The sequence below is a fragment of the Pezoporus wallicus genome, unplaced genomic scaffold (assembly GCF_028554395.1).
Source record: "Pezoporus wallicus isolate ANWC-B61680 ecotype Strahan unplaced genomic scaffold, APGP_CSIRO_Pwel_v1 scaffold_7107, whole genome shotgun sequence".
Lineage (NCBI taxonomy): Eukaryota > Metazoa > Chordata > Aves > Psittaciformes > Psittacidae > Pezoporus > Pezoporus wallicus.
This window is the reverse complement of record NW_026642114.1, coordinates 4,997,025-5,024,721: the sequence shown is the minus strand read 5'-3', so window position 1 is coordinate 5,024,721 and position 27,697 is coordinate 4,997,025. Positions and strand designations below refer to the sequence as shown.

At 40.4% G+C, this 27,697-nt stretch overlaps 2 protein-coding genes across 4 annotated transcripts in view; one reads left to right on the top strand and one right to left on the bottom strand.

The window, feature by feature from the left end:
- The window catches only part of TPR (translocated promoter region, nuclear basket protein), a 41,650-nt gene extending 31,278 nt beyond the window's left edge, over positions 1-10,372 (top strand). The window contains exons 40-51 of one of the 3 annotated variants that reach the window (XM_057427418.1): positions 282-482; positions 1,758-1,889; positions 2,427-2,514; positions 2,984-3,168; positions 4,573-4,641; positions 5,757-5,851; positions 6,485-6,591; positions 7,348-7,443; positions 7,633-7,789; positions 8,454-8,572; positions 9,102-9,200; positions 10,160-10,372. In XM_057427418.1, the coding sequence (XP_057283401.1) occupies positions 282-482; positions 1,758-1,889; positions 2,427-2,514; positions 2,984-3,168; positions 4,573-4,641; positions 5,757-5,851; positions 6,485-6,591; positions 7,348-7,443; positions 7,633-7,789; positions 8,454-8,572; positions 9,102-9,200; positions 10,160-10,215 (1,404 nt within the window). In that variant the 3' untranslated portion in view covers positions 10,216-10,372. Of the gene's footprint in view, positions 1-281; positions 483-1,757; positions 1,890-2,426; positions 2,518-2,983; positions 3,169-4,572; positions 4,642-5,756; positions 5,852-6,484; positions 6,592-7,347; positions 7,444-7,632; positions 7,790-8,453; positions 8,573-9,101; positions 9,201-10,159 lie in introns of all 3 variants that reach the window. The other 2 variants (XM_057427417.1, XM_057427416.1) reach the window with 2 other exon arrangements.
- On the bottom strand, positions 10,307-27,158 carry PRG4 (proteoglycan 4). Its single transcript, XM_057427204.1, has 12 exons — positions 27,060-27,158; positions 25,060-25,182; positions 22,498-22,617; positions 21,907-22,011; positions 15,868-19,229; positions 15,198-15,756; positions 14,095-14,178; positions 13,671-13,810; positions 12,735-12,891; positions 11,739-11,918; positions 11,415-11,540; positions 10,307-10,517 (listed from the first exon to the last, which is right to left on the bottom strand). Exons 1-12 carry the CDS (start codon positions 27,154-27,156, stop codon positions 10,414-10,416), a joined length of 5,157 nt encoding a protein of 1,718 aa, XP_057283187.1. The 5' UTR covers positions 27,157-27,158; the 3' UTR covers positions 10,307-10,413.
- Between the last annotated feature and the right edge of the window lie 539 nt (positions 27,159-27,697).

The window sequence follows — 27,697 nt, the reverse complement described above, 5'->3', positions numbered from 1 at the left end:
ATGAGTAAACATTGAGGCAGCAGCTGCTTATGGATGCGCAAGCAAATGCATCATATATGAATACAGTACTCTTAATGGTGTCACCCATCCCAGATGAGATTTGAAAATGAAGGACAAAATATGTTTGTGTTGTACAGCAGGCCTCCATTAGGTCGAGGTTGAGAAATAGGAATGGAAACAAGAATCTTTTAGAAATAAAATGGATGCTTCCCTGAAAAACATTTTAAGAATTGTATATGCTGCATTTCATTTTGTTTCTTCTGGCAATTTATCTTTTACAGGGTGTTACACACGGAGAGTACGTTACCATGGAGGATAGTGAAGAAACTTCCCAGTCTATCCCGATAGATCTTGGACCTCTTCAGTCAGATCAGCAAAATACTACTTCATCTCAGGATGGTCAGTCGAAAAGAGATGATGTCATTGTCATTGATAGTGATGATGATGATGATGATGATGAAGAAAACGAAGGCGAGCAGGAAGTATGTATATTATGGAATTTATTTCTGAACTGCTTTAGGTATGATTTTTGATCAGATGTAAAACTCATCTGGAAGGACTGTTTAACCAATTTCTTTCTTTTTTTTTTTTATTTTTTAAAAATAGTCTGTATTTATGTAGCCTGAACTTAGTGTTGCTAATTCAACTTCTGTTTATTATTATTTATTTTAATTCTCTGGTGCATCTAGATTATCTATGACTGTTCAACATACAAGGGTGGCCTCTGTGAGGACAGGCTGAAGGCTGCTCTGTGCCAGACACAGCCTCTTTCTGCTGGCTCTGAAGTGGCCCCACTGCAGGACACAGCTGAGCCCATCAGCTGCGGAAAACACATATAAAGAAAGGCTAAAACACTGCATGGCAGTGTTAGTGTGAGGAGGGGGAGGGAGTGTGAGAAACAATCCTGGAAAAACCAAGGTCAGAGAAGAATGAGGGGAAGAAGGTGCTCCAGTCATTGAAGCAGATACTTCTTGCAGTGGAAGAGACCACAGTCGAGCAGATATTTCTCTGCAGCCTGTGGAGAGCAGTATATTCCTTGAAGGAAACTGCAGCCCATGCAGGAGTAGGCTTTACTGCCAGGAACTGTTGCCCATGGAGAGGAGCCAGTGCCGGGGGCACATTTATCCTGATGAATTGCAGCCATTCAGTGGGTAGGACCCACTGCTGGAGTAGTTCTTGAAGGACTGCAGTCTGTAGAGAAGATCCACACTGGAGGAGAAAGGGGTAGCTGAAAGAAACTGTTGTGGAATGACCACAACCCACCATTCCTTGTCCCCTTTGCCCTCCTTGGGGTGGAGGAGGAGGAATAGGAGATAGGAAGGAGAGAGTAAAGTTGAGCTTGGGAAGAAGGGATGGCGGGAAGGTGTTCTAGTCTGTTTCTCTATTTTTTAATTGGTAACACATTAATTTTCCTTGACTTGAGTCAGTTTTTACCTGTAATGGTAATTGGTAAGTGATCTGCCTGCCTTCGTCTTGATCCTCAAGCTTTTCCATCTTACTTTTCACCCTTGTCCTGTTGAAGAGGGAGTGAGGCAGTGGCTGGGTGCATCTGACACCCAGCCAAGGTAAACCTACCACAGCAATCAGTAAATATGTACAAGTACACTGTGGTTAATAAATGTTGAACATCTTCAAAAGAGAGCCACAGACGGACATGGTCTGTGTACCACAACGTGAAGTGTGCCACTTCAAGATCTGAAATTTTTCCACTATCCTAATAGCCACGCTTCCTTACGGCTTTTTTTATGGTCCTATAGGACTATGAGGATGAGGAAGAGGAAGATGAGGATGATGATGAAGACACAGGAATGGGAGATGAAGGTGATGACAGTAATGAAGGAACTGGTAGTGCTGATGGTAATGACGGATATGAAGCAGATGATGCTGAGGTGAGATTTATACTTTTTATTTCTAGCTTGCTACATTTCTTGGAATAAATTGGTGGTGTTATGCATCTGCACAGTTCTGGATACTTGAAAGAAAATCTTAGTGTGAATTCATCACAGAGATGTGAGGCTGCTAGTAGGTGATATTAATTTCTGTTATAACTGGTGTATTCATGAGAAAAATCAACTTTTAATGTTTGAGAACAGAATGAAAACACGAAGTACAGGAGCCAGCCACAAATACTGTTAGTTGCCAAGCTAGTAAGGCAGTTTCTTCAAAAGCTGGATATGTCATTGTCTGTTATAAAATGACGATGGCTGTGTACTTCACATTCGTGCATGTATAGATACATAAAACTTCTGAAATGTCACAGTTGTATACATTTGTCTGATTTTGCAGATATTAGCAGAAATATTTTAAGATTTTCATATATTTTACTTTGTTTACTTTCTGAATACTCTTGTACTGCTTTTATATTCTCTTTACAGCCTCCAAGTTGTTTAGTGCTAAGTCATATTATATTTATGTGGGGTTTTTAGGGTGCTGATGGTACAGATCCTGGAACAGAAACTGAGGAAAGCATGGGAGGAGGTGAAAGCAATCAGAGGGCAGCAGATTCTCAAAACAGTGGTATGGCTATTCCATGTTTCTTCAAACTTTGTTTTTTCAAAGGGGGAAAATGTAGAATTGTTTTACAGGTGTTAAAATACTCATGTAAAAGTAAGAACATAAGGGAAAATGCTAAAGACCATTTTAACCTGAGAAGTAGATTCTTTTGAAATGCTCCATTCTGAATTTATTCTACACTCCTTTGAAAATCCTGCAAGCTCTGTTTGGTGTGGAAACTGCTGTTAATAGCTCAGTAGATTCATCTCTCTCAATCAGCACTTGAGTATTCAGTAGTTTGTTTTGGTGATAGTGTTGATGTAGTAGGCACAAGTCCTCTCTTAAATGATTTTAAAAAACAGTTACTGAGCTGTCCCCACTCTTGCAAGGGTAAGAGCATTTCTGTTAATGTGGTAGCAGAATTTGAAGGCTTGCTTTCATGGTATTTGGAGGACATGGGTTTATACCTGTATATTCCTGTGTGTTTTAGGAGAAGGGAGTACAAGTGCTGCGGAGTCCACTTTTCCTCATGAAAGTTCAAGAGAACAGCAGCCATCATCTGCCTCAGAGAGACAAGCCCCTCGGCCCCCACAGTCACCACGCAGACCGCCACATCCGCTGCCCCCACGACTGACTATTCATGCTCCTCCTCAAGAACTGGGTCCCCCAGTACAGGTATAAACTATCTCTAGCAGTCAGAAGACTTTAGTTACTGTATGATTTCTTTCTAAGTAAAATCCAAGTATTCTGCTTATTGTAAAAGTAGATTACATATATTTACATACATATACATATATCCTGAAAAATGGTAGCTGAGGAAACTGACTTAACATGTCTCATCCTGCAAATTATGGCTAGTCAGGGAACATGAAAGGCAGTAAGGCGCTCATTGTGGATTTGTATATTGAAATTATTATACCAGTGTTATTTCAGTCAGTGACTGCTGGCATTTCCACTACAAATGCTGTTCTTGAATAGATTGTAACTCAGACAGATTAGCAAGGGGTTTTATTAGTCTCTGCCCCAGTGCAGATTGTACAAAGGAATGTTGCCATTCATTTCTAAGATAAACCTTATCAGTCCTGAGTCAGTCAGTGTCAGACCCAAGATTATGCTTTGACATAGACCTACATATTTTGTAAATTAAAGCATCCCATGATTTTTGCTAAAGTACGCTGACTGGACTTACCCTTTACCATTAACTTGGTTTGAGGCTTGGGGCTGCAGTATTTCTGTGCTGAAGTTTTCTGTCCTCAATAGAAAGTTGAGTAAAATATTAAAGTCAGAATTTAAACCTACGTGATTCCCTTTCATGGTTAGACCACTCTCATGGTTTAAGCCCAGCTGGCAGCCCAGAACCACACAGCCACTCGCTCACTCCCTCCTGCTCCCGGCGGGATGGGGAGGAGAATTGAAAGAATGTAACTCCCACCGGTTGAGATAAGAACAGTCCAGTAACTAAGGTATAACACAAATCACTACTGCTGCCACCAATAATAATAATGATAAGGGAAATAACAAGGGAAGAGAATACAACACCTCACCACCCACTGACTTGATACCCAGCCTGACCCGAGCAGTGATCTAGCCCTTCTGGGTAACTGCCCCCAGTTTGTATACTCGGCATGACGTGCTGTGGTATGGAATACATCTTTAGCTAGTTTGGGTCAGGTGCCCTGTCTCTGCTTCCTCCTGGCTTCCTCTCCTCCCTGGCAGAGCATGAGACTCAGAAAGTCCTTGGTCAGAGTAAACATTACTGAGCAACATCTAAAAACATCAGTGTTATTAGCGTTGTTCTCAGTCTGAAAGTCAAAACCACAGCACTGCACCAGCTACTAAGAAGGAGAAAAATGACTGCTACTGCTGAACCCAGGACAACCAGGCAACAGATATAAGATGTAAAGTAGCTGCTGCTATGGTCTATTTAACTTGGCATGATGCTGTACTAAGTAGTGTTTTGCACAGACATGTAATTGTTACACTTACTCATTTAGCCACTGTCCCTGGCTCTGAACAATTTTATGTTACTAGAATTCCAGGAAAGTATTCGCACTACTTCATTTTTTCTTTACTATAAAGAGAATCCAGATGACTCGAAGACAGTCTGTGGGGCGTGGACTTCAGCTAACTCCTGGTATAGGCGGGATGGTAAGTACATGAAAGTCTACTGCTAAAAACCTGCATTGAGGGAACATTCATAACTCTCTTTTTAAAGAAGCCTAGATCCTAACTTCAGGGATGCAGTGGTTTCTGTAGTCTTGCAGAAAATATCTTAGTCCTGTTAATTTCTGTATTAATGAAAGGCAAACACTAGAAAATTCCCAGGAAGCTAAAGGTCTTCAAAAGAGTTTGAATTGGTTTTGTTTAAGGCAGTTTTGATGGCATGTTTTTAGACTCAGTCTTCTAAAGAGAATATGTCACTGGAAAAGAAAAAGTAAATGTTTTCAGCCTCATTCTAAAGCAGCAAGGCTAATATATGCTTTCTGTCTGTCTCCTTCAGTTAATTTTTAACCCTTTATTCAACTTCAGCTGTATTTGACGGAACACATGCGAGTTCAGTGAGGGAGGTGAGAGAGGCCAACTGACTAAAAAAGTATCATTTCTGAGGTTGAAGGCATCAGTTCAGATTTTACTGATACTGCTTGGCTTGCATGTACCTGTCATTCAATTTCTACTTGGAACTGACTTCAGTACCTACTGCTTTTTGCCTGGACTATAACTGAGCACATGGGAGAGACCTTATGGGTACTTCAGAGAGAAAAGTTTGAAGGACATGGGAGGAAGACATGGAGGTGAAGAGAATGCCTCATGGAGTGCAAGGGAAGAGGGAACAGATAACTTGGTACATTGTGAAAAATCCCATGTGCTAGGTACCTTACAGCAATCCATATTAATACAGATGGTTCCGATCTGTTAATGAATGAGTTGTCTTAAGATTCCTTTGTAGTCAACAGGGGGATATGGCAGTTTTATAGAAGAATAATCTCATGATAAGGTGTCTAAAAATCCTTTGAAAGATGAGTGGCTTGCAAGTATATGGGTTTTATTTCGGTTTGGGTTTTTTCATCACCTGTAAGGGGCAATCTATAACCAGCTCAGATTCAGATGTCTAAAATTGGACAAGAATTTTGTTAGAACTAAAGCTTTGTTTTGCCTTACTATGTGAAAAAACAAACCGACCTTCAATTTCCAGTGGAAACTGGAAATACATTGTTAGGCTCTCATATCAGTCTTTTTGGTTTTGTTTGGTTTTTTTCTCCCAGCAGCAACACTTCTTTGATGATGAGGACAGAACAGTTCCAAGTACACCAACTCTTGTAGTTCCACATCGTACAGATGGGTTTGCAGAAGCCATTCAGTAAGTAGATGTAAAGGGGGAGAGGGAGCCCAAACCACCACAACATCTATTTTTCAGTGGAGTGAGAATGAAATGAAATGAATTTGTGATTGGAGTAATGTGCTAAAACTTGGTAATACTATGATAGATGACTGCATCTACAAATAAGTGATCATTGTTTCAGTTGTGTGTCATAACTTACTAGCCAATGAGGAGGCAGATAATCTCCAATGTACAGTAACTTACTGATTTAAGATGAGATGAAGCAAAAAAATAGGTTCTTCTATTTAATTTCCTTCCTCCTCTTCACTCTCCTTCCCCCCACCCTGTTAATATAACTGGTAGAAGCAGGAAAAGTTATCCCCATTTTTGGCTTTGGGATGTTCTGGACACATTTAGCAATCCACTTAAAATTGTGAGAATTCATAGGATGAATAAGTAAAGACTGTTCTCTTCAGGACTGTTTTACTGATTTTGAATACAGTCCAAATAAGTTTGAGAAACTAATTGCTATTTAATTAGCAGTAGTTGAGCTGACTTTTATGGTCAGTGTTAACTAATTCTGTCTTATGCATAGTTTGTTCTCTTGTTTTGGTTAAAATGTTGTCCTCTCCTCAAATTCCTGCAAAATTCCTTAAATCTTTATTTTGATAGTTCCCCTCAGGTCGCTGGAGTTCCTAGATTCAGATTTGGACCCCCTGAAGATATGCCACAAACTAGCTCAAGTCATTCTGATCTTGGTCAGCTTGCATCACAAGGAGGTAAACCATTTCTGTATTTCCATGGTTGTTAGAGTGAAAAAAAAATAATGCAGGCAAAATGCATTTCTACTTGTGGTGCGGGAAACCTGCAACTTTTAAAATTGCAGAGAAGACTAACAAGAAGTGAAAAAGTGTTTCCTGAAAGCTGCTACATTTCTCCTTGTAATGTGGTTCAAAATGTAGAATGATTCTGTGGGTTTGTGAAGCAGAGAAGCTGAAATTTTAAGTAGAACACATTGCCTGCTAGACACAAGAAACTTCATGTAAAGAGAAGTGAAATAGTGAAGGGAATGGTTTTGAACTTTATTTTTACGGTTGACTGTAGATTTCCTTTACTAAAACATAAGGGGAAAACAGCAAATCTAAAAGAAATCTTTGGGACATATCCTCAGCTGCTCAGAGGTAGCCAGGCAATTTGGTTTGCATTGTCCTTGTTGTTGTCCTGAATTAGTCCCTTTCCCCTGCATCTCTTGTCAGCATGGAACAGTATGCTTTTCTTTGAAGAAAAATAATGGCGTAAGAGAAGGATGAAAGTAAAATAAGTAATGTTATTTTCATCAAGGTTATTAGCTTTCAATAAATTATAATTAGCCTTGCATTAATTTAACTTAATTGCAGTAAGTCAAAACAAAATAACATAAATCTCCATATATAAATACAAATTGTTGGGTTCCATCAAGTGTTCAGAAGGAAAAGAGCAGTTAATCTGTTTTTTTTAGCTGCAATTTTAATTGCCACTAAAACTTTGCTTTGCAGGTTTAGGCATGTATGAAACCCCACTATTCCTTGCTCACGAGGAAGAATCAGGTGGTCGTAGCGTTCCCACAACACCATTACAAGTAGCAGCACCAGGTAAGTGGCAAGAAATTTGCAGGCTGAAGTAAAGGCTGCAAACCTTGACTTCCCAGAAAAGAATTAGCTTATTGTTGCTACAGTGCTTATTGTTATGCCTGGAGTATTCTTATCTGCCTAAGATTTCCATAGATTTTATGTAGAAATGAAAACTAACTCAGTGTTAATTAAACTACCTTTCCTGTACAGTGACAGTTTTTACTGAAAGCGCGTCAGCAGATGCTTCAGAGCATGCTTCTCAGTCTGTTCCAATGGTTACAACATCTACTGGCAATCTGTCCACCACTGCAGAGGCTGGAGTGGGTGATGATGGGGATGAAGTTTTTGCAGAGGCCGAATCTGAAGGGTAAGCTATGACTTGTTTGGCTCACTACAACTTGATGTCATGTTAGTTTTAATGATTTGTTTTCATCCAAGTATGCCTGTGATTCATTTTCAGTTTAACCTCTTCTGGGAGGAAGGACAGATCAAACAGGATTTAGTAATTTTGTGAAGTAGCACAATCTGACCTTTTCATCTAAAACCAAAGGTTTCATCTGAATTACTCCTTCTGAATTAACATAGCTAATATAGAAGTCACAAAAAAAATAATCTGTATTTTTAAAGAAAACAGAGTGCTCTCCAGTAGTCAAATACTGATGGTAAAGGCCCCAGTCTGAAGGACTAGGTTTTGTATAATAAAGGGTAAATTGACCCTGTTTGTTAACAGAGAAAAACACTCCTCATTGCAAGCAAGCATACATAATGAAGACATTCAGTTAAGGCAATGCAAGTAGCATGAAGGAAGGGAATAAGCAATTCTTAAGAATTTGATAGACAAATGATTTGTTTTCCACTTTCAAGTGCAATTTTAAATATTTACAATAATTTCTGTATTTTGTATTATGACCAAATATTGCAAATCTAAAAGGGGATAGGTTGTAATTTTATGTCTTTTTTTTTTTAATCTGAGCTTATTGAAACTGTGTGAATACACTTGTATGTTTTTCCTCCCACTCCTTCTCTTCTAGAATTACTTCAGAAGCAGGCTTAGAAATTGATAGCCAGCAAGAAGAAGAATCTGTTCAAGCATCTGATGAGTCAGATCTTCCCTCGACTAGTCAAGATCCTCCTTCTAGTTCATCTGCAGGTACAGGCTAATTGCTGGAAACAGTTGATACATACTATTTCACTAAGTGTGGGACCTTTTTGGATCAGCATCAAAAACTGCTGATACCCAAGAAACACAAAATAAGATAGAACTCTTACAGCAAGGTCATGTTTTGCTGCCTTTAGTCTTAATGGCAAGCAATTTTCACTTGGTCTGCAGTAACTAGAGTAGGCTGTAGTAAGAATAATGCTTCGAGGAGCAAAAGTTACTGATATTTCAGTGATTCTATCCACTGTTATGTTTGATGTCAGATTTAAAATGTTTTTTCATTCAGTTAAATAGTCAGAGAACAGTAAGTAAGTCACTGTTGAGTTAGCAAGAAGTACCACCAAATGTGCTTGTTTTGAGGCTTTTATTTGTATTAGAGGTGGTGTCAATGAAATAAGGATACACCTTCACAATTTAAAGTACATTTGAAAGCGTAATGCATATCAAATAATGTAAACATTGACAGTGAAAAACTGTACTAGGCACAGACATCCTTTTCTGCTTTTCCACTTGTTCACAGACACAAGCAGTAACCAGCCTAAGCCGTTCCGACGTGTCAGACTTCAGCCACCAACATTAAGAACTGGTGTTCGTGGTCGTCAATTCAACAGGCAGAGGGGTAAGTGTTCAAGGCTGTTCAAATTCAAAGCTTTTCGAACAAATTTTTAGTCCTTCCTTTGGGGACCATATATGAAGTGTACTACTTTATATGCCTGTGTTTGCTTATAATACATTGAATAATACAGCATCCCTGCCCTTGCTTTCAGTATGTTACCCTAAGAGCTCTGCAATTTTGTTTTAGTATGTTAGTCTGAGCATGTTTTAGATAGGCAATCTTTCTACTTAATGTGGCACTTGTTTTTTATTAGTGGAGGGAAAGTAAATTGCAGTAAATCTTAAACTTGGCAAAGTTTTAAAGGAAGATCTTTTAAAAGATGTTAGGACATAAGTTTAGAAATATTTGTTTTTAACATTATATATTAGTTTCTCATTTGGTACATTAGAGGTTCCAGTTACACTGATTTAAAAAAAAAATTATGTAAGCATTAAAGATTTAACAGACTTTGTAATGCAATATAGTTAAACCAAAGCAATAAATTATTGTTTGCAATGTTTGTGTTAAAAATCCTTAGATGAATTATATTCAATTTGGCACCATTTTAGTATTGTAGAAGACTTGATACTAGCATTGAAATGTAGGTATCTGGTGTTTTAAAACAAAAATAAAAGTGAGGAGGTGGACCTAGGATAGATTTTCTTTCTGCCTATCACCATTTCTTTAATGACAAAAGGGAGGGACTAACTGATTTCAAATATGATAAGAATGTTGTTCTTTTGGCACAGGGCCTGAAGTAGGATCACAAGTCAACAATGCCCTTTTAAATCACAGAAATAGAATATATCCATATCTCAAGGCCCTAGGGGAAGGCAGAGGGGAGAACTTGAACTTTATCTGAAAGGAAGTGCTCCCTACAGTAGCAGTTCCTTACAGAAGGATGAGGTATCACAAGTACCAATGGGTGATTAAAAAGGTAAAAAAGATTTCTATTAATTCATTTGTTTTCTTTCCCAACACAGGTGTAACTCATGCAATGGGAGGCAGAGGAGGCCTGAACAGAGGGAATATCAGTTAAATGATCTCTAAAGTAATTACAGATGTGTATACAAAAGTGCCAGTTTGCCTGTAGTTGTTCTAGTGTAATGAAGCCAGAGCTTAAAGCAGTATTTTATACTTAGATTTGTGTGCACACATTTCAATGTCTTTATTAATAAAATTAGACAAAATGTCAACATTCAAATGGCATCTTTTTTGTTAAATCCTCTGCTGTGCATCACTTGCTAGGACAGTTGTACCAGTCTTTGGATACAGTCTTTCCTGTGAGAGCAGTAACAGGTTTTGCTATTCTTTTGCCAACATCCAAACTGTAGTACCGATCTGAAATGAAGATGTGTCAGAATTAAATTTCAGAAACTGCTTAGTACATGGAAAGAATCTTTAAGTTAAAGCCTGCCTTTTAATTTAGGCATGAATAGCAGATTTTCTATTTCCATTCCATATATATGTGGAGGTGAGAGACTATAACAATGAATTTTTGTCCTCAACTTTATTTTTTACGTGTCCTTCTTTGCACTTAGTTAAGTTTTACAATACTGCTAATAATCTGTCCCAAGAAGAGGGAGTAGGGAAGAATACTTTTATACTGCTAGAACATAGATGTAGTCTTTTTGGAAATCAAACTAAAACCAAAACAATCTTGCATTGACTACAGAAGTGGGAATTCTGTGGTCCCCAAGTGTGAATGTGCTTATGTTAAGGTTAGGAGATAGATCATACATCTCATCAGAGATTTACTTTAGTATCCTGTATTTGGATACAGCTAGTTCTTAACGCTTTTTTCTTTTTTTTTCCTGAATAATACAGAAAATTCTGAGGAATGCTTTCACAGAAGTCAGTGAAAAAACTATTTGTGTGCAGTGGTCCAGGGATTTCAATCTATCACTAATGTAATTCTGCATTTAAGTGTCAGGTTTTTGTCACTTTATAAGCCTGAACGCTTATGGCAATGCATTTTGCAGCTGGCTAGTTTGAGCCATTGTACCTTATTGCTGCTAGTTGTCCTGTAACTCCTGATTTTTTTTTTTTAATAGAAACATCTCCCCATTACAGGCAATATTTTAATTCTCAGGACTGTTTAGTAGCGCTTAAAATTGTTCTTGCAGAACCCCAAGCAATAACCTCACGCTCCAGAAAGCCGAGAGATTCATAAGCTTCTTTCTTTCCCCTCCTTTAGTCTTCTGAGATACAAAATAACTTGCATTAGCTTTAACTTACTGTAAGAGAAGGCATAATAATCGTAGCCATCTGGCTTATTGTAGTTGGGTAGTGATATAGTTGAATGAATAACTTTCGGGAGCCCTTTCCAGTAGGCATTCATTTTGATTTCCTTACGCAAAACTCCTGCAAGCAAAAGAAGAGTTTGGAGTTGTCGCAGTATGTCTGCTGTAAGCTATCATTTGCTTGTATAATCTACAGCAAGTGAGATACATTGGATTAAAATTTTTTATAGATAATACTTTAAAAAAGCCCAAATGTTGTGTTTCAGAACTACTAAGATTAAAATGGTTGTATAAAAGAAACTTAATAAACATAAGTTACCAGATGAACGTGGGTTGATTCTGACAGTCTGAATAACGGTTGGCATTCTTACTGCACGTTGGAAGCGTCTCCTTATTACAAGTCTTGGGACATAAGCTGGGTATCTTACAGTAATCTGGGTTCTTCTTTGACACTTCTTAGCTGGTTCTTGTCTGTACACATACTGTTGCATGTTGCCATCTAAAATAGATGTTTGTTTCATTTGGTTAAAAAAATTAATCAACCAAAAACCCAGATAAACAAACAAAACCAACAAAAACCACAATCAAATGAAAGACATACAAAAAAAACATAAACACCAAACCACCAACTCTATCAGATATGAAGATGTCACTTTTCATGTCTATTACATGTGATCCATTACATTTTGAGGCAAGTAAAAAACCAAACAGAAAACCTTCATCTCTAAATCCAAGATGAGCTTCTAGGTGCACTGCTCATTACAGTTATTGTAGCAAGTACAATGCCAGGGGAACTGCTTTTGCTGCCATCATTCCTTTTATCAAGGACTGTGTAAGGCCATCATTTTAGGTTTCATGAGAAGAGGGCTAGAGTCCAAAAAGGGATTTACGTTTCATTGACGTATGGTTTTTAAATCAAGGTAAAAATTCATACATTGGCATCACATCATTCATACAAGGAAGCACATTAGTTTGAAATAAGAAATGGGGGGGAGATTTCCATACATAGTTAGGAACTAGTAAGATTAAAGCCTTTCTTTCTCTAACCTCAGTCTAGAATAGTTTTTTACTGCCAGATAAAACTTACTCTAATATTTTCCTGGATTCTATCCTTTACAGCCCTCTCCGTTTTAAAAAGCACTGAAACACAAATTTTTAGATCTTCAGGATATTTTTGACTCCCCTAGGACACCTTTAACATCACTTATTTTTTTTAATTTGAGTGAAACACATCTTTTAGTCAAGAGAAATGATGTTTTAATTCCTAAGGCAATTCAAGCACCTCATCTCTGAATTTCTGAAATATGAAACATACCTTTTTTGATAAAATAAACAGATTCTGGTCTATTATTGTATCTTGCAACAGGGAGGGTCGCTACTATTTTTCCACTTAGCCCTGCAAATCCATTTGCAAGAGGTTTGGGATAGCCTTTATCCATAACACCGTTAGTGAAACGCCAGTACAGGGGACCCTGATGATTAAAGGAAAAAAAAGGAGTAAATTCATTCTTGGTAATTTGAGTTTCAACACAGACGTAAAAAATAATCATAACACTAGCATTTTGATAACTATAAAAGTGAGTGAAACCACTACTCCATTCATTAAAAACAGGAAGAAAATGTAAACAGATCCTTTTCCAGCCTTTTAACTGCTTTTCAGTGGGGAAAGAGTATCTTAGAAATGAATTATTATAGTGGATACTGAACAAAGCAGTTTGCTTTATAAATCTAGATTTTCATGGACAGAAAAAGCTGTTTGGATCCCAGGACTGAATGATTAACTGGGAAGTAACTGTATAATGTCTTTTATGAGATGTGTGTATTTCATTACCTTTCAGGAAGGTAAATGTATTGGGAACAAATTTAGGCTGTTTGGGCAAGGGAAAGGCATGATAAAATACCTGTATTTTAAACAGTTGGACTTTTTTTGACGTGTGGCCCAATTGCTCAATTTCTGTCAATGCTTTGTCTCCTGGCCAGTTACACAGGAAAAAAGACACTGAATGTAGGTTTTTCCTGATAAGAAGCATCTCAAGGCTCTCACGAGAGGGGGGGGTGGTGGTGGTGGTGTGAAGAGTTTTAACTTCACCCACAGAATTTCAAACCCACCACCCTATTTGCAAACGCCTGTATCTATAACACGGGCAATGCAAGGCCCCTCTCCTGTGGAGCTGCTGTTTAAGGACGCTCGTCCGTCCCCGGCTGCCTCTTGCGCCTGTCACATTCGTTCCCCGGCTGGCAAGCTCCCCACCTTGATGAAGAAAGTCTTGCCATCGCAGTTGCACCTGGAGAAGACGGAGTCGATGGGGGACGGGATGCCCCAGCCGTCGCTGATCCGGCGGGGATTGGTCGTTGGTGGGCTCCTGCCGTTCAGCAGCCAGTAGTAGTGACCTGCGCAGCGGGCGGACATAAAGCGAATCACGCGAGGGAAAGGCACTGCAAACGAGAGCCCCCTCTCCAGCCTTTTCCCAGCTCAGGACGCGGCTGAGGGGGAAGGCGGCTCCTGCACCGGCAGCACCTCTGAGGCGTGGCCGGGCCTCGCGGTACTGGGGAGGGCACCGGCCTCATGTGTCTCTTCGTGAGGGGTTCGGAGCTCTTCAGTGGCTCAGAGGGCAGACAGATGGGCAGGTGGAGTCCAGGACTGGGACCAGGACCAGGGCGGCCTATCTACCTACCTCGGAAGACGGCCAGGGTGCCGTTCGGCAGCGCCACCATGCCGTCCGCTGGCTTCCCGTTGCACAGGTCCTTCTCATCCTTTGCTGCAAAACAGTGAATTGGGTTTGTTTAACATTCACCAAGAATTGAGCTACCCTCCCGCCCCCCCCCCCCCCAAGTCCACAGCAGGGTGATGTTCGGGGCTCTCTGTCGTGCAACGGGTTTAATTACTCATTTGAGAGATGTTCCTGGAAAAACTGGCTCTCTCGTTTGGCCCCAGGAGTGCAAGAGCAGCCGTTTACAGGGCTAAGTATGCCTATCTGTGCTTACTGCTTGTCTAAGCACCTGTTACGCAGAAAAAAAAAACCACCTAGAAATGCACTGCACGCTACCTCTTTTAAATCCTTCATGCTCTGGGATGTTTACTAGGTGTTTGGTAGGTTCCCTTCCCTCTCCATATTTCATTTATATTTACTCTCAGTTAAATATAACGGAAAGATGAATCTGTTTTGGATAAAAATACAAGTATTTTCCATCTAAAAGCTTTTTTTTTTTCCTTTTTTTTTTGTTTCCAAAATAATTGGAAAACAAATGCCTAAGAACCTGCAGGCTATACCTGATTAAAATGAATAGTGAGGATATGAAAAATGTGGCAAAAAGTGCAGAGGAAAGAGAATACCAGGAAGAGATTTTTTTGTCAACCTTGTGTGATATTTTCTGTATGTGACTACAGAAGACCTGGTTACCATAAGTAATGAATATTCAGCTTTACTCCCTTTCAATGTTTCCACGGAACTTAGAAATTTATCTTCTTTTTCCAGGACTTTTTTTTTCTGTTTGCATCTTCTACAGTACTTGCAGCAAACATTCTTCAGCAAAAAAAAATCACATTCTAAACTACATGAAGAATTGACAGAACAACTGAAAACTGAGGTACCAGTATTCAGGATGCTGGCAGCTGCAGCACCTTGGTATGATTTACCTGGTTATGGTTTAGCAGTGGGACAGAAGTAACATGTTCTTGTGACACTGTGTAGAACGCACTTGCATGTCCTTTACTCATGTGTTTTGTTGTACTCTGGTGGAGTTATTGTTGCTTTTGTACCTACTGAAATGCAATTACCTTGTGTTTCTCCAGGTAAAATTGGCAAGTTGTCAGTTTGTATTAAAGGCTTGTTTATCTCGGGCTCCTCTACTGGCAGAGTTTCAGGGTCAGCTGGATGAGGCTCTTCTCTAGTGTCAGTAATCTCCTGGAAATGTATAGCTGGCTTTGATGTCCCTTTAGAAACAATAAACATTTCTTCTATTGTGTCTTTTTTATCTCTTGTAGTGGTTTCTTTGGTAACTGGAGTTTCCTCTCCTTTGTCAATACTAGGGGCCTTTTCAGAGGAATCAGGCGTTTCTTCTTCAGGTGTGACATTAGTTTCTTTGGTGGTCGTTACCTCTTTTTTATCAGCTGTTGTCTCTACAATAACACAAGTATTACTTATGCTCTCTTTCGCTGCTTCTACTGTCTGCTTAGTTTCTGTAGTAGCATCTTTTTTATTTGTTGCTACAATTTCCTTGGGTTTAGGAGTTGAACCTGGTTTGACTGTTGTTGGCAACACAGTGGGCTTGGGCAGGGGCGTTGTAACTGCTGCAGCTGCTGTTACACTCTCTGTCCCCGTGGTGCTTTCTTCTTTCTTAGTTGTGAAAGTCTCTTTTGGTACGTGAGTCTTGTCCTGTTTAGCAGTGGTTACTTCTTTCTCTGCAGCTGTTGTAGTCTTGTCTATGACAGTTGTTTCTGTTGCAGCTGCTGTAGTGACAGTTTGCTCAGCTGTAGGAGTTGTGTTTGGAATATCATCCTTACCTTTAGGAGGGTCATCTTGTTTAGCTGTTCTCTCTGAAGTTACAGTAGTTGTGTCTTTCCTACTTGTTCTTGTTAAAATGTCTTTAAGCACAGTAGTTTTGTCTTTCTTGGGTGTTGTTACCTCTTTGTTCACTGTGGTCGTTTCTGTTTTAGTTGTTGTCCCTTCAGTTATAGGAGTAGTAACAGTTTTAGCTGTTTTGTCTTTTTTGTCAGTTACTGTTATAATCTCAGTAGTCCTAGTTTCAGTCACCACTGTCTTTTGAATGCCTGTAGTCGTGTTTTTCACAGTTGTGCTGGTTGCTACTTTGGGTGCAAAAGTTGTAATTTTCTTCTCAGTTGTTTCTAAAACTGTTGCATCCGATCCAGGTATGGGTTTTTCTTTTGTAGTTGTTGTGACAGTCACAGTACTTTGAGTGCTCATGTCTTTAGCAGTTGTTACTAATCCAGGACCAGTAGCTGTTACTTCCATAGATGTTGTTTTCTGTATGGCAGTGGTGTTAGCCTCAGTGCCTGTAGGGGTAGTCCCCTTGACCCTAGGGGCTGTGGAAGATTCCACCTCTTCTACTTTAGGGGTAGAGGGAGAGTCTGCCTGGATCATTGATGTCTCTGGGGTTATGTCTTTTACCTTAGGGGTGGTGGGAGATTCTGCCTTGGTCGTTGGTGCCTCTGTGGCAGCTGGGCTTGTGTCTTCAGGTTTGGGAGTGGTGGGAGACTCTGCCTTGGTTGTTGGTGCCTCTGGGGTGGTGGAAGAGTCAGCCTTAGTTGTAGGTGCCTCTGTGGCCTCTGGGGTTGTGTCTTCAGGCTGGGAGGTGGTGGGAGAGTCAGCCTTGGTTGTAGGTGCCTCGGAGGCCTCTGGGGTTGTGTCTTCAGGTTTGGGGGTGGCAGGAGATTCTGCCTTGGTTGTTGGTGTCTCTGGGGTAGTGTCTTCTGCTTTGGGGGTGGTGGGAGAGTCAGCCTTGGTCGTTGGCACCTCTGGGGTTGTGTCTTCAGGTTTGGGAGTGGTGGGAGATATTGCCTTGGTTGTTGGTGCCTCTGGAGTAGTGTCTTCAGGTTTAGGAGTGGCGGGAGAGTCAGCCTTAGTTGTAGATGCCTCAGTGGCTTCAGGGGTTGTGTCTTCAGGTTTGGGGGTGGTGGGAGAGTCAGCCTTGGTCGTTGGCGCCTCTGGGGTTGTGTCTTCAGGTTTGGGAGTGGTGGCAGAGTCTGCTTCAGTTATTGGTTCCTCTGTGGCCTCAGGGGTTGTATCTTCTACCTTAGGGGTTGTGGTAGGGTCTGCCTCTGTTGTTGGTGGCTCTGTTGGTTCAGGGGTTGTGTCTTCAGGTTTAGGGGTGGTGGGAGAGTCTGCTTCAGGTACTGGTTCCTCTGTGGCCTCAGGGGTTGTATCTTCTACCTTAGGGGTTGTGGTAGGGTCTGCCTCCATTGTTGGTGGCTCTGTTGGTTCAGGGGTTGTGTCTTCAGGTTTAGGGGTGGTGGGAGGTTCTGCTTCAGTTACTGGTTCCTCTGTGGCCTCAGGGGTTGTATCTTCTACCTTGGGAGTTGTAGTAGGGTCTGCTTCAGGTACTGGTTCCTCTGTGGCCTCTGGGGTTGTGTCTTCAGGTTTAGGGGTGGTGGGAGAGTCTGCTTCAGTTATTGGTTCCTCTGTGGCCTCAGGGGTTGTATCTTCTACCTTGGGAGTTGTGGTAGGGTCTGCCTCAGTTGGTGGTGGCTCTGTTGGTTCAGGGGTTGTGTCTTCAGGTTTAGGGGTGGTGGGAGAGTCTGCTTCAGCTACTGGTTCCTCTGTGGCCTCAGGGGTTGTATCTTCTACCTTGGGAGTTGTGGTAGGGTCTGCCTCAGTTGGTGGTGGCTCTGTTGGTTCAGGGGTTGTGTCTTCAGGTTTAGGGGTGGTGGGAGAGTCTGCTTCAGTTACTGGTTCCTCTGTGGCCTCAGGGGTTGTATCTTCTACCTTGGGAGTTGTGGTAGGGTCTGCCTCAGTTGGTGGTGGCTCTGTTGGTTCAGGGGTTGTGTCTTCAGGTTTAGGGGTGGTGGGTGAGTCTGCTTCAGCTACTGGTTCCTCTGTGGCCTCAGGGGTTGTATCTTCTACCTTGGGAGTTGTGGTAGGGTCTGCCTCAGTTGGTGGTGGCTCTGTTGGTTCAGGGGTTGTGTCTTCAGGTTTAGGGGTGGTGGGAGAGTCTGCTTCACGTACTGGTTCCTCTGTGGCCCCTGGGGTTGTGTCTTCAGGTTTAGGGGTGGTGGTAGGGTCTGCCTCCGTTGTTGGTGGCTCTGTGGGTTCAGGGGTTGTGTCTTCAGGTTTAGGGGTGGTGGGAGAGTCTGCTTCAGTTACTGGTTCCTCTGTGGCCTCAGGGGTTGTATCTTCTACCTTGGGAGTTGTGGTAGGGTCTGCCTCAGTTGGTGGTGGCTCTGTTGGTTCAGGGGTTGTGTCTTCAGGTTTAGGGGTGGTGGAAGGGTCTGCTTCAGGTACTGGTTCCTCTGTGGCCTCTGGGGTTGTGTCTTCAGGTTTAGGGGTGGTGGGAGGGTCTGCTTCAGTTATTGGTTCCTCTGTGGCCTCAGGGGTTGTGTCTTCAGGTTTAGGGGTGGTGGGAGGGTCTGCTTCAGTTACTGGTTCTTCTGTGTCCTCAGGGGTTGTGTCTTCAGGTTTAGGGGTGGTGGGAGGGTCTGCTTCAGTTACTGGTTCTTCTGTGTCCTCAGGTGTTGTATCTTCTACCTTAGGGCTGCTGGGAGGGTCTGCCTCAGTTGGTGGTGGCTCTGTGGCCTCAGGGGTTGTGTCTTCAGGTTTAGGGGTGTTGAGATATTCTTCTTCAGGTACTGGTTCTTCTGTGGCCTCAGGGGTTGTATCTTCTACCGTAGGGGTGGTGGGAGATTCTTCTTCAGTTACTGGTTCCTCTGTGGCCTCAGCTGTTGTATCTTCTGCCTTAGGGGTGGTGGGAGAGTCTGCTTCAGTTACTGGTTCCTCTGTGGCCTCAGCTGTTGTATCTTCTGCCTTAGGGGTGGTGGGAGAGTCTGCTTCAGTTACTGGTTCCTCTGTGGCCTCAGCTGTTGTATCTTCTACTTTAGGGGTTGTTGGAGGGTTTGCCTTGGTTGTTGGTGGCTCTGTGGCTTCAGGTGTTGTGTCTTCTACTTTGGGAGTGGTGGGAGGGTCTGCCTTGGTTGGTGCTTCTGTGACCTCTGGGGTTGTGTCTTCAGGTTTAGGGGTAGTGGGAGGGTCTGCCTCAGTTATTGATGTCTCTGTGGCCTCTGGGGTTGTGTCTTCAGGTTTGGGGGTGATGGGAGATTCAGCCTTGGCTGTTGACGCTGCTGTTGTCGGTGGGGTATCTATGAGAACATATATATATATTAAGACATTGGAATTGCCGTGCATACACCTATTTCATACTAATTTATTATAGTAATTAGAAATAGCAATTTACCTTTTGAATAGCAATAGTTGTTTTTATGGTTTTTCCTCTAAAATCTTACTGTGTAAAATTGCACGAATTAAAGTCATTGAAAAATTTAAAACAGGGAGGAAGGAGAAAGGATATGTGGTAACCTAGGTTAAATTGGTAAATGCTAGTTATGGGCTTAGGTAATTGTCAGAAGAGAAATAATGTAGAAGAGCAAAGCTAATCTGGGCTGTGTTAAATATGAATTCCTTTTGTCTGCATGGGAATTTGCAGCATATCAGCTAAGTTTTTAAGTAATTCTATTGGTTAACCTGTCACAACTCTGAATGCATCACGGCAGATTTTAGTTCGGTGTTTGCAGGTGGGACTACTTCTTGTTTCCATCCCTTTTCAGGGAGGAGGAACTATGCTGGAAAACATAATCCTTCTAATAAGATGCTTCTCTTCCCAGTCTGTTCTTTTGATTTATTCCTCTGATCTTCATTATAAGATAGCCTGTACCAATGACCTAGACTTGAAGGAAAGGTAGGGAAACGAGAAGAAAGCAAACTTTCTGAACACAGACATCTGACTGCATCTCCTACTGTATCTTTATCTTGGATAATTTTCCTTTTTGTGATTTACAGCTTTAAGAGCCACTTCAATGTATATATATATAGTTACACTGACATGTCAAATTGTTTATATGGCTATATTCAGCAAAAAATAACTGTAAAAGTTTCTGCATTTTAATCTGTCACTGTTGTCTTTCTGAGGTTTTGCTGTTTAGTTCTGTTTTCACTTTTTTTTTTTCTTTTTTGTTTAGTTTCTGCAGTCTCTCTCCCAGAAGACTGGAAGAATTTATAATATTGCAGTGTGAGTAATCTCTGTGTAAATGTATTGTAGAAATTATAACGTATTCGTCACTGACATGGACAGTGGGATTGAGTGCGCCCTCAGCAAGTTTGCCGATGACACCAAGCTGTGTGGTTCGGTTGATATGCTGGAGGGAAGGAATGCCATCCAGAGGGACCTTGACACACTTGTGAGGTGGGCTGATGCCAACCTCATGAAGTTTAACCATGACAAGTGCAAGGTCCTACACCTGGGTCGGAGCAATGCCAGGCACAGCTACAGGTTGGGCAGAGAAGAGATTCAGAGCAGCCCTGTGGAGAGGGACTTGGGGGTGCTGGTCGATGAGAAAATGAACACGAGCAGGCAGTGTGCGCTTGCAGCCCAGAAAGCCAACCGTATCCTGGGCTGCATTAAAAGGAGCGTGACCAGCAGGTTGAAGGAGGTGATCCTGCCCCTTTACTCTGCTCTTGTGAGACCTCACCTGGAGTATTGTGTGCAGTTCTGGTGTCCTCAACATAAAAAGGACATGGAACTGTTGGAACAAGTCCGGAGAAGGGCCGTGAGGATGATCAGGGGACTGGAGCACCTCCCGTATGAAGATAGGCTGAGAAAGTTGGGGCTGTTCAGCCTGGAGAAGAGAAGGCTGTGTGGAGACCTCATAGCAGCCTTCCAGTATCTGAAGGGGGCCTGTAGGGATGCTGGGGAGGGACTCTTCATTAGGGGCTGTAGTGACAGGACAAGGGGTAACGGGTTAAAACTTAAACAGGGGAAGTTTAGATGGATATAAGGAGGAAATTCTTTCCTGTTAGGGTAGTGAGGCACTGGAATGGGTTGCCCAGGGAGGCTGTGAATGCTCCATCCCTGTCAGTGTTCAAGACCAGGTTGGACAAAGCCCTGGGTGATATGGTTTAGTGTGAGGTGTCCCTGCCCATGGCAGGGGGATTGGAATTTGATCTTAAGGTCCTTCCCAATCCTAACTATTCTATGATTCTATATGAGCACAGAGTTGCAGAATAGATTTTCCTTTCATTCAATGTGTCTGAAATACCCAAGTGGATCCTGTTAATGGTTATTTGAATTTCCTTAACTTCGTTTCATTTAACCCACTATATTTTTCTTTTTCATAATGGGACGTTGCCATATTAGAAAGGTAAGTATTATAAATTTTAAATTAAAAAACAAAACAAAAGAATGACTGTTAAAATATTGGCCAAAATTGACTCCCTAGTCTCATTTAATTCTTGTTATTTCAACTTTAGATTTCAGACTGAACCTGAGTTATCACTTAAAATGCTGGAACAGAATACCAAAGTACACAGGAAAGCAACATATTTTCCATTCAGAAAAAATAAATCATATGTTTTCTGAAGCAGCATGAAGCCTGGTTTGATTAAAGCTAGAGAAACCTGCTAGGAGATTTTCCTGTCTTGGTCCTGCCAATTCATCACTGTCTCAAAATACAACACCCTTCCTGTTCCAGTCCTGTTTGGACTTTGTCCAAAACTGACAACGGTGTGTAACGCTTTTGGAAGATGTGTTTGAAAATCCAGTAGAGACACAGGATACATCACCGCACTCCAACATCTGTGCTAAATGAACTCTCCAGTATCCTGAGGCCTAGGTGAGGTAATTAGTTTATGAATTGAGCAGTTCCAAAGCTTGCTAACTGTGGGGTAATGTCTCGCACTGGCTTTCTATTTCTAGAGCAGGAAAATGGTCTTTAATGTTCCTTCAGGTAACACCCATCCTGTTTCATTCATACACTTTCCTACCTTCCATAACTTCATGGTGCTGTGTTACTTCCTCTGGCTTTTCCTCATTTTTGGATGATCTTTTAGATGTTGATTTGTCTTCTAGTGGTGACTTTTCAGTGTGTGCTGAAAGAAATAAAATAATCTGTTAATGGGAGCATTTTTATTCATGGATGCTCAGTCTCAACTATATAAAATGAAAGTGATTACAAAATTTCATGCAGGTTTATTCTTGTCCTACAGGATTCTTTAAACTATTATTCAGGAGGGAAAGAGCAAAAATACTCTATGGATCTCTAAATGTTTCATCACAGACAGGAGAAATGTTTTTCCCGAAAGTCTAAAGTGAGGCCGTCTTCGCTAATGGCAATTTTGAGGTGGCAAAAAGATGAATTTTTTTTTGTTTATTGTTGGGATTTTTTGGTTTTGTGGGGTTTTTCTTTCTTTTGGGGGGGGTCATTGTTTGGGGCTTTTGTTTGTTTTTTTTTTGGTTTTGTTTTGGTTTTGTTTCAGTAGTCAACTTCTTGTGTCCTAAGAAGTCAGCGTTTTATCATAATGCAAAGCATCTTTGTTTAAATACATCTAAGAAAAATATAATGGTAAATTTCTTACCCTCTTCACAGTGTTCCACATAGTCTGGGCAACATTTGCCATATCTGCTGCAGTCTGCATCACAGTCACATTCTCTTCCTCTTTCAAAGGCTTCAAAGCAACGTCCTCTGCAGGAGAGTGCTACTTAAGGCAGAACAAGAAGGTGAGTAATTTTGGCTAGCTCACATTTGATGCTGGGCCCTTTCTACAGTGAAGTCATTTGCTTCACCTGATGTAAAGAACAGTTTCAAAAAGCCAGTGGTTATCCTGGTCTGATTCAGAACTTGTTTGTGTAATTGTGGAATTTGGATCAGGCTATACAACCAGAACTGCACTTTGCAACTGCAGTATATTGAGACCATTTAGAATTTATAATGGAATAAGGTGTGACCTCAACGTTCACTTTAGCTAGGTCCCATCATAGAAGGTTTCAGTTTCCTTGATCAAGCAGCAGTTATCTCAAGAATGGTATTTAAATTCTGGGTTGGGTTTCCAAAAAGGTGTTCATAAGGGTACCTCTCTGCATCGAGTGATGTGTCTAAGAAAGCATTTCTGAAAATAATTTGCCCAAATAGGTCATGACCAAGTGTACCTCGTGTCTCTGGGCAAATACTGCAACTTTATTGTGTGAATGAGTTAACAAACCTGCACAGTGACTAATTTTGAAACGTTATCCCAGTCTATTTAATACAATTCTTAAATTATTAGTATTGAAAGAGTATCTAGTGTGTTTTGACATAAGTAATAACCATGTGTTTTTAATATTTCATGATTGGTTAATTTCTGACAACTACAGTACTTCTGTTTCATATCAAATAATGTCCAAATTGTTTTGGAAACTGTGTATGCACATATTACAGATTTTAGCAAAATATGCTTGCTGTATTTTGCAAGGACAAGTTTTGACCCTAAACATTTCCATCACATTACAATCTAATATTTATTAACATTCTGTAGTACCTTTAATAGGTACTTAGTTAACTATTAAGTTGCAGTGATTACATTAGACCTGAAGTGAATATTTCTGGAGGATGCTTAGTATCTCACAGTATTGAGACAATAACTGACTATCACTTGGTATTTCCAGAATTTATCATATGATCTGTTATTCTGGTCCTGTATCTTTTCTGTAGATAAGTCTCTATTGAAATCATTGTCTCTGTGGCATGCATGTGGCACTATCTATCAAAATCAGAATTAGTGTATAGGCAGATTCTGAAATTCTTTTGACCAATGTAGATGTGGATTGTGTCTGTTAATGCCAGTGAATTTATCCCACATGCACAAGTGAATATCGTTTTATGATGTTAGGGTTTATTTTATTCATAAGCAGTGTCTGGCATTTCTCTAATTTAGTCAGCACCGATCACACACTAGCTGTGCAACAGTCCTTAGACTGCCTGCATCCTTTTAGGATGGTGCCTACTGTGCTTGCCTGAATTCAGCCTTTTAGGATAGAATAGGGGAGACTTCCTCTAGCCTTAAGCATTTTATGAAGTGTTATATAGATGCCAGAATAACTTTGGAACTGAGCCCACAATAAGGCCAGGTTGGACAGACCCTTGGGTAACAGGGTTTAGTGGGAGGTGTCCCTGCCCATGGCAGGGGGGTTGGAACTAGATGATCTTAAGGACCTTTCCAACCCTAACTATTCTATGATTCTATGATTCTAAATAAATGGTCTACATAACTAAAATACCTCAGTATGTACTTTCAGTTATGAGAAATGCTGATGTTCCCTCACAAATCAGAATCGGGCTGGGAAGACTGAAAATGAAGGTGCTTTCTCTTTGTGTGTCAGAGTGGCAGAATTAGTGTTTCAAGGAGTGATGTGTCTGCCTTTTAAACAACTCCTGGGCTATATTGCTGGATCTAAGAAGTCTTATACCTGTAACTTACTAGAACTGCAGTGCAGTGTAACAAGCTGCAGTGAGCTAAATTGCTGATATTTTTGACATTTGATTCATAATAAAATACTTCTAAACTCTCAGTAAAACAGTTTGAAATACCGGTACTTATTTAAACTATGCAGTTTTGCTTATAAATAAGACATATAAAATAATATTCGTCCAACCATCTTTTCAATGCAACTCTGGACATGGTTCTGATCCAGAGTGAATTTTTATTCATGGAAGGACACTGACTTTGGATTAGACCTTACAGCCTACACAATTCTTCAGTTTGAGTTGGGATGCCCCAGAATGTCTTCCTGAAAACCCCTGGATTTGTTTTTTCCTTTTTTTTTTTTTTTTGTACAAGAGACAAACAGATACAGTACAAATGCACTAAGGAGAAGAAAGCAAGGAGTAAGCAAACTGTTTCCCCCCTCTTGCCTCTGTTCTTCTGAAAAGCAATTTTTTTTTCTCAGGGTAACTTGTGGATATACAGTTTTCTTTGAATGGGTTGTGAGAGGTTATCACTAAGTTTTTGAGGGGGAGAACAATATGTGTAGGAGAGGAGAACAAGGACGCAGCAAACTAAGACATTTAAGCATTCAGAGAAGAGACACTGGTGTGGTAGGGAGCTGGAGCAAAGGGGAGGGGAAGTTTTGTCAATAGGAACTGGCTGTGTTTGGGAACTTACCCACTGTGCAGACTTTCTTGAAGTCGGGGCAGCACTCCATGTAGTGATGACAGTTATAATCACATTGGCAGTCATGCTCTCTAGAATACCCTTGCCCACATCTCCCTGTACAGCTTGATAAATCTAAAATCACACAACACTGATGTAAACATTGCCAAACCAAAATGGTATGTTAGGAAATGTGGAAGTAGTAAGATTTATCTTTTCTTTCTACAGAATGCCATTTCTTCACTTGGTATTGCAAAAACTGTGGGCCTGATGCAACCCCTCCTGAAAGCATGCCGATCAGAGGTTTGTTCTGAGTCAGCCTGAGAACCAGCATCAGTGCACGTTCAGGTTAGAGGGGTATTCTGCTGAGGCTACCATATCCTGTTTCTTCTTTAGATCAACAAATCCTTGAGGCCTGGTCGAGTAGTATGACCACAGCAGTTCTGCCATCCAAACTAGCTGGTGAAGATTTAACTTAGGCAGTACATCAGCCAGGCACTATATTGTTTTGCAGATTGTTCTCCATCTTAATTCACCTTATGTATGGTATGACTGTAGATGTGCATCTGCCTAACTGTACCTAACAGCCCCATTAGGTCTGATTTTTACTTTTGGTAATGTTCTTTGTAATAAATAAAATCTCCTGAGCACTGTCATAATAAATACAGGTCCCTGGAGCCATTCTTGCAATAAATTTTGAAAATCTGCCTGCCCTCTACATGTTTGGGTTTTTTCCTCTGAGGTCAGTGTGGAATTTGGTATCAATTCTGAAGTTAGGAACAGTTGGGATCCGCTCCTGCAATCTTCTATGAAGTATCTTTTCTGTTTTGTTAATTAGGAAATCACTTACTAGCAGATTAACATAAATGTTCATTCCACAGTGGCTTTACTGCTAGACTGTTTTCAGATTGGAAAATGCTAGACAAAAATAAATAATAAATAAATAGTGCAGATTGCAACTGCTTTCAAACTGCAAGCATTCGAACTCAGCAGCCATTCGTTACCTTCTATTGCCAGATCAGATATTCATCCTGCAACAATTCCCCTTCCTACGTGAAATCTCTACTAATGTAACATGCTAACAGCTTCTTCTGGAAGTGAAACATACAGGACCACAGGGGAAGTGCCCCTAAATACAAACAAAGAAGCTGAACAGTCAGCAAGCTAAAAGTGAAGATAATTAGCGTTGAGGAACAACAAGAAAATAACAAGAACTAACATGTAACAAAGCACAACACCAGAGACAATTTCTAACAGCACACACACAGTGTGTGTATGAAGGAAGACCAAGTAATAACAAACAATTATGTATGTATTGATTTTCAGCTGTTAGGTATAATGTTTGTTACCACTTTTTTACAAAAAAATGAAAGGGGACACAGTGTTATCACTATAACAACTTGATAGCTACTTGAGAGCTATGACAACACAAGGCTTGCCAGGGTGCAAATTCTTTGGTTTCTTCTTAATGGTGTTATTTTAGTTAGAAACCAATTACTGAGCTTTGAAAACAAATGAGAATCTGCAATATTAGACAAATAATTGCCAAAATTTGCCTTTGTGATGGTAGTAACAGTGCATTTAATGGCAAGACACTTAACATAGTATAGATATTCCTTTCTCTGAGCCCGTTATGTTTAAATAGTTATAAACAAGTTTTGTGGATACTGTAACTTTAGATTCTTCCTTGAATCATGCTGCAAATCACTTAGGCTAAATACGTCAGAGAGCAACAGGATCTGTATAATATGTCTACCAGAAAAAGAAGTAGGTTTCATACACATTTAGTATTCTATTCATATTTATACGTTACGCCTCAAAAAAAATAGGACCATGCTGTACCAAGATATATTTATGAAAATATTCATTGATCATAAAGCTGAATCATAATTCCTGTCTGAATAAATGTAAAGTTCTAGAACTTAGTCTCTTTATGGAGATGCATTTGGACCATTCTTACTACTTATCAGATATCCTAGACACCCTCCCTTCAACTTTGTATGTTACAGTACCTTGAGAAGACACTTCTTGAATCAAGGGCAGTGAAAGGATCACCAGGGAAACGCAAAGTATGTTCCATATGACCGTTACTTTCAGGTACGACATCATCCCTAAAAGGAAATAATCCCACATCACTACATGCAATTCAATTAATCAGTTCATAATTTTAAAAAATGTAGTATGTACCTTTATACATAATACTTTTCTAATAACAATATAAAATTAATACTGAAATTGTTCAAGGACAAATTGCTAATTTAGAATTACTCCATGTGTTGTCTCTTATTAGTCAATTAGCTGTTAGATTTTGTAGTATAACTAGGAAAATTCATTATTAACACATAATGGAAGTAATTTTTTTTCAGAATTCTATTACCTGAAAAACCTAGTCTTTTTTTAACATAGATGCACTTCAGTACAATTGTTTTTAAGGTTATAATGCTAATAAATATAAAAGTAAAGCAAGAAAAACTACTATAAATACATTAGTTATTAAGCAACGCAATTTTATAGGCCATAACCTATCATTGGAATATTAGTGTTTAAATATGTTGAATGGAAATGCAGGATAAAAGTAAGTCTTCTTTCAAAAGGAAAACTTATCTGTTTTTTCTGTTCCAGTTTATCCTTTTCCTTTTGAAGAAGTGAA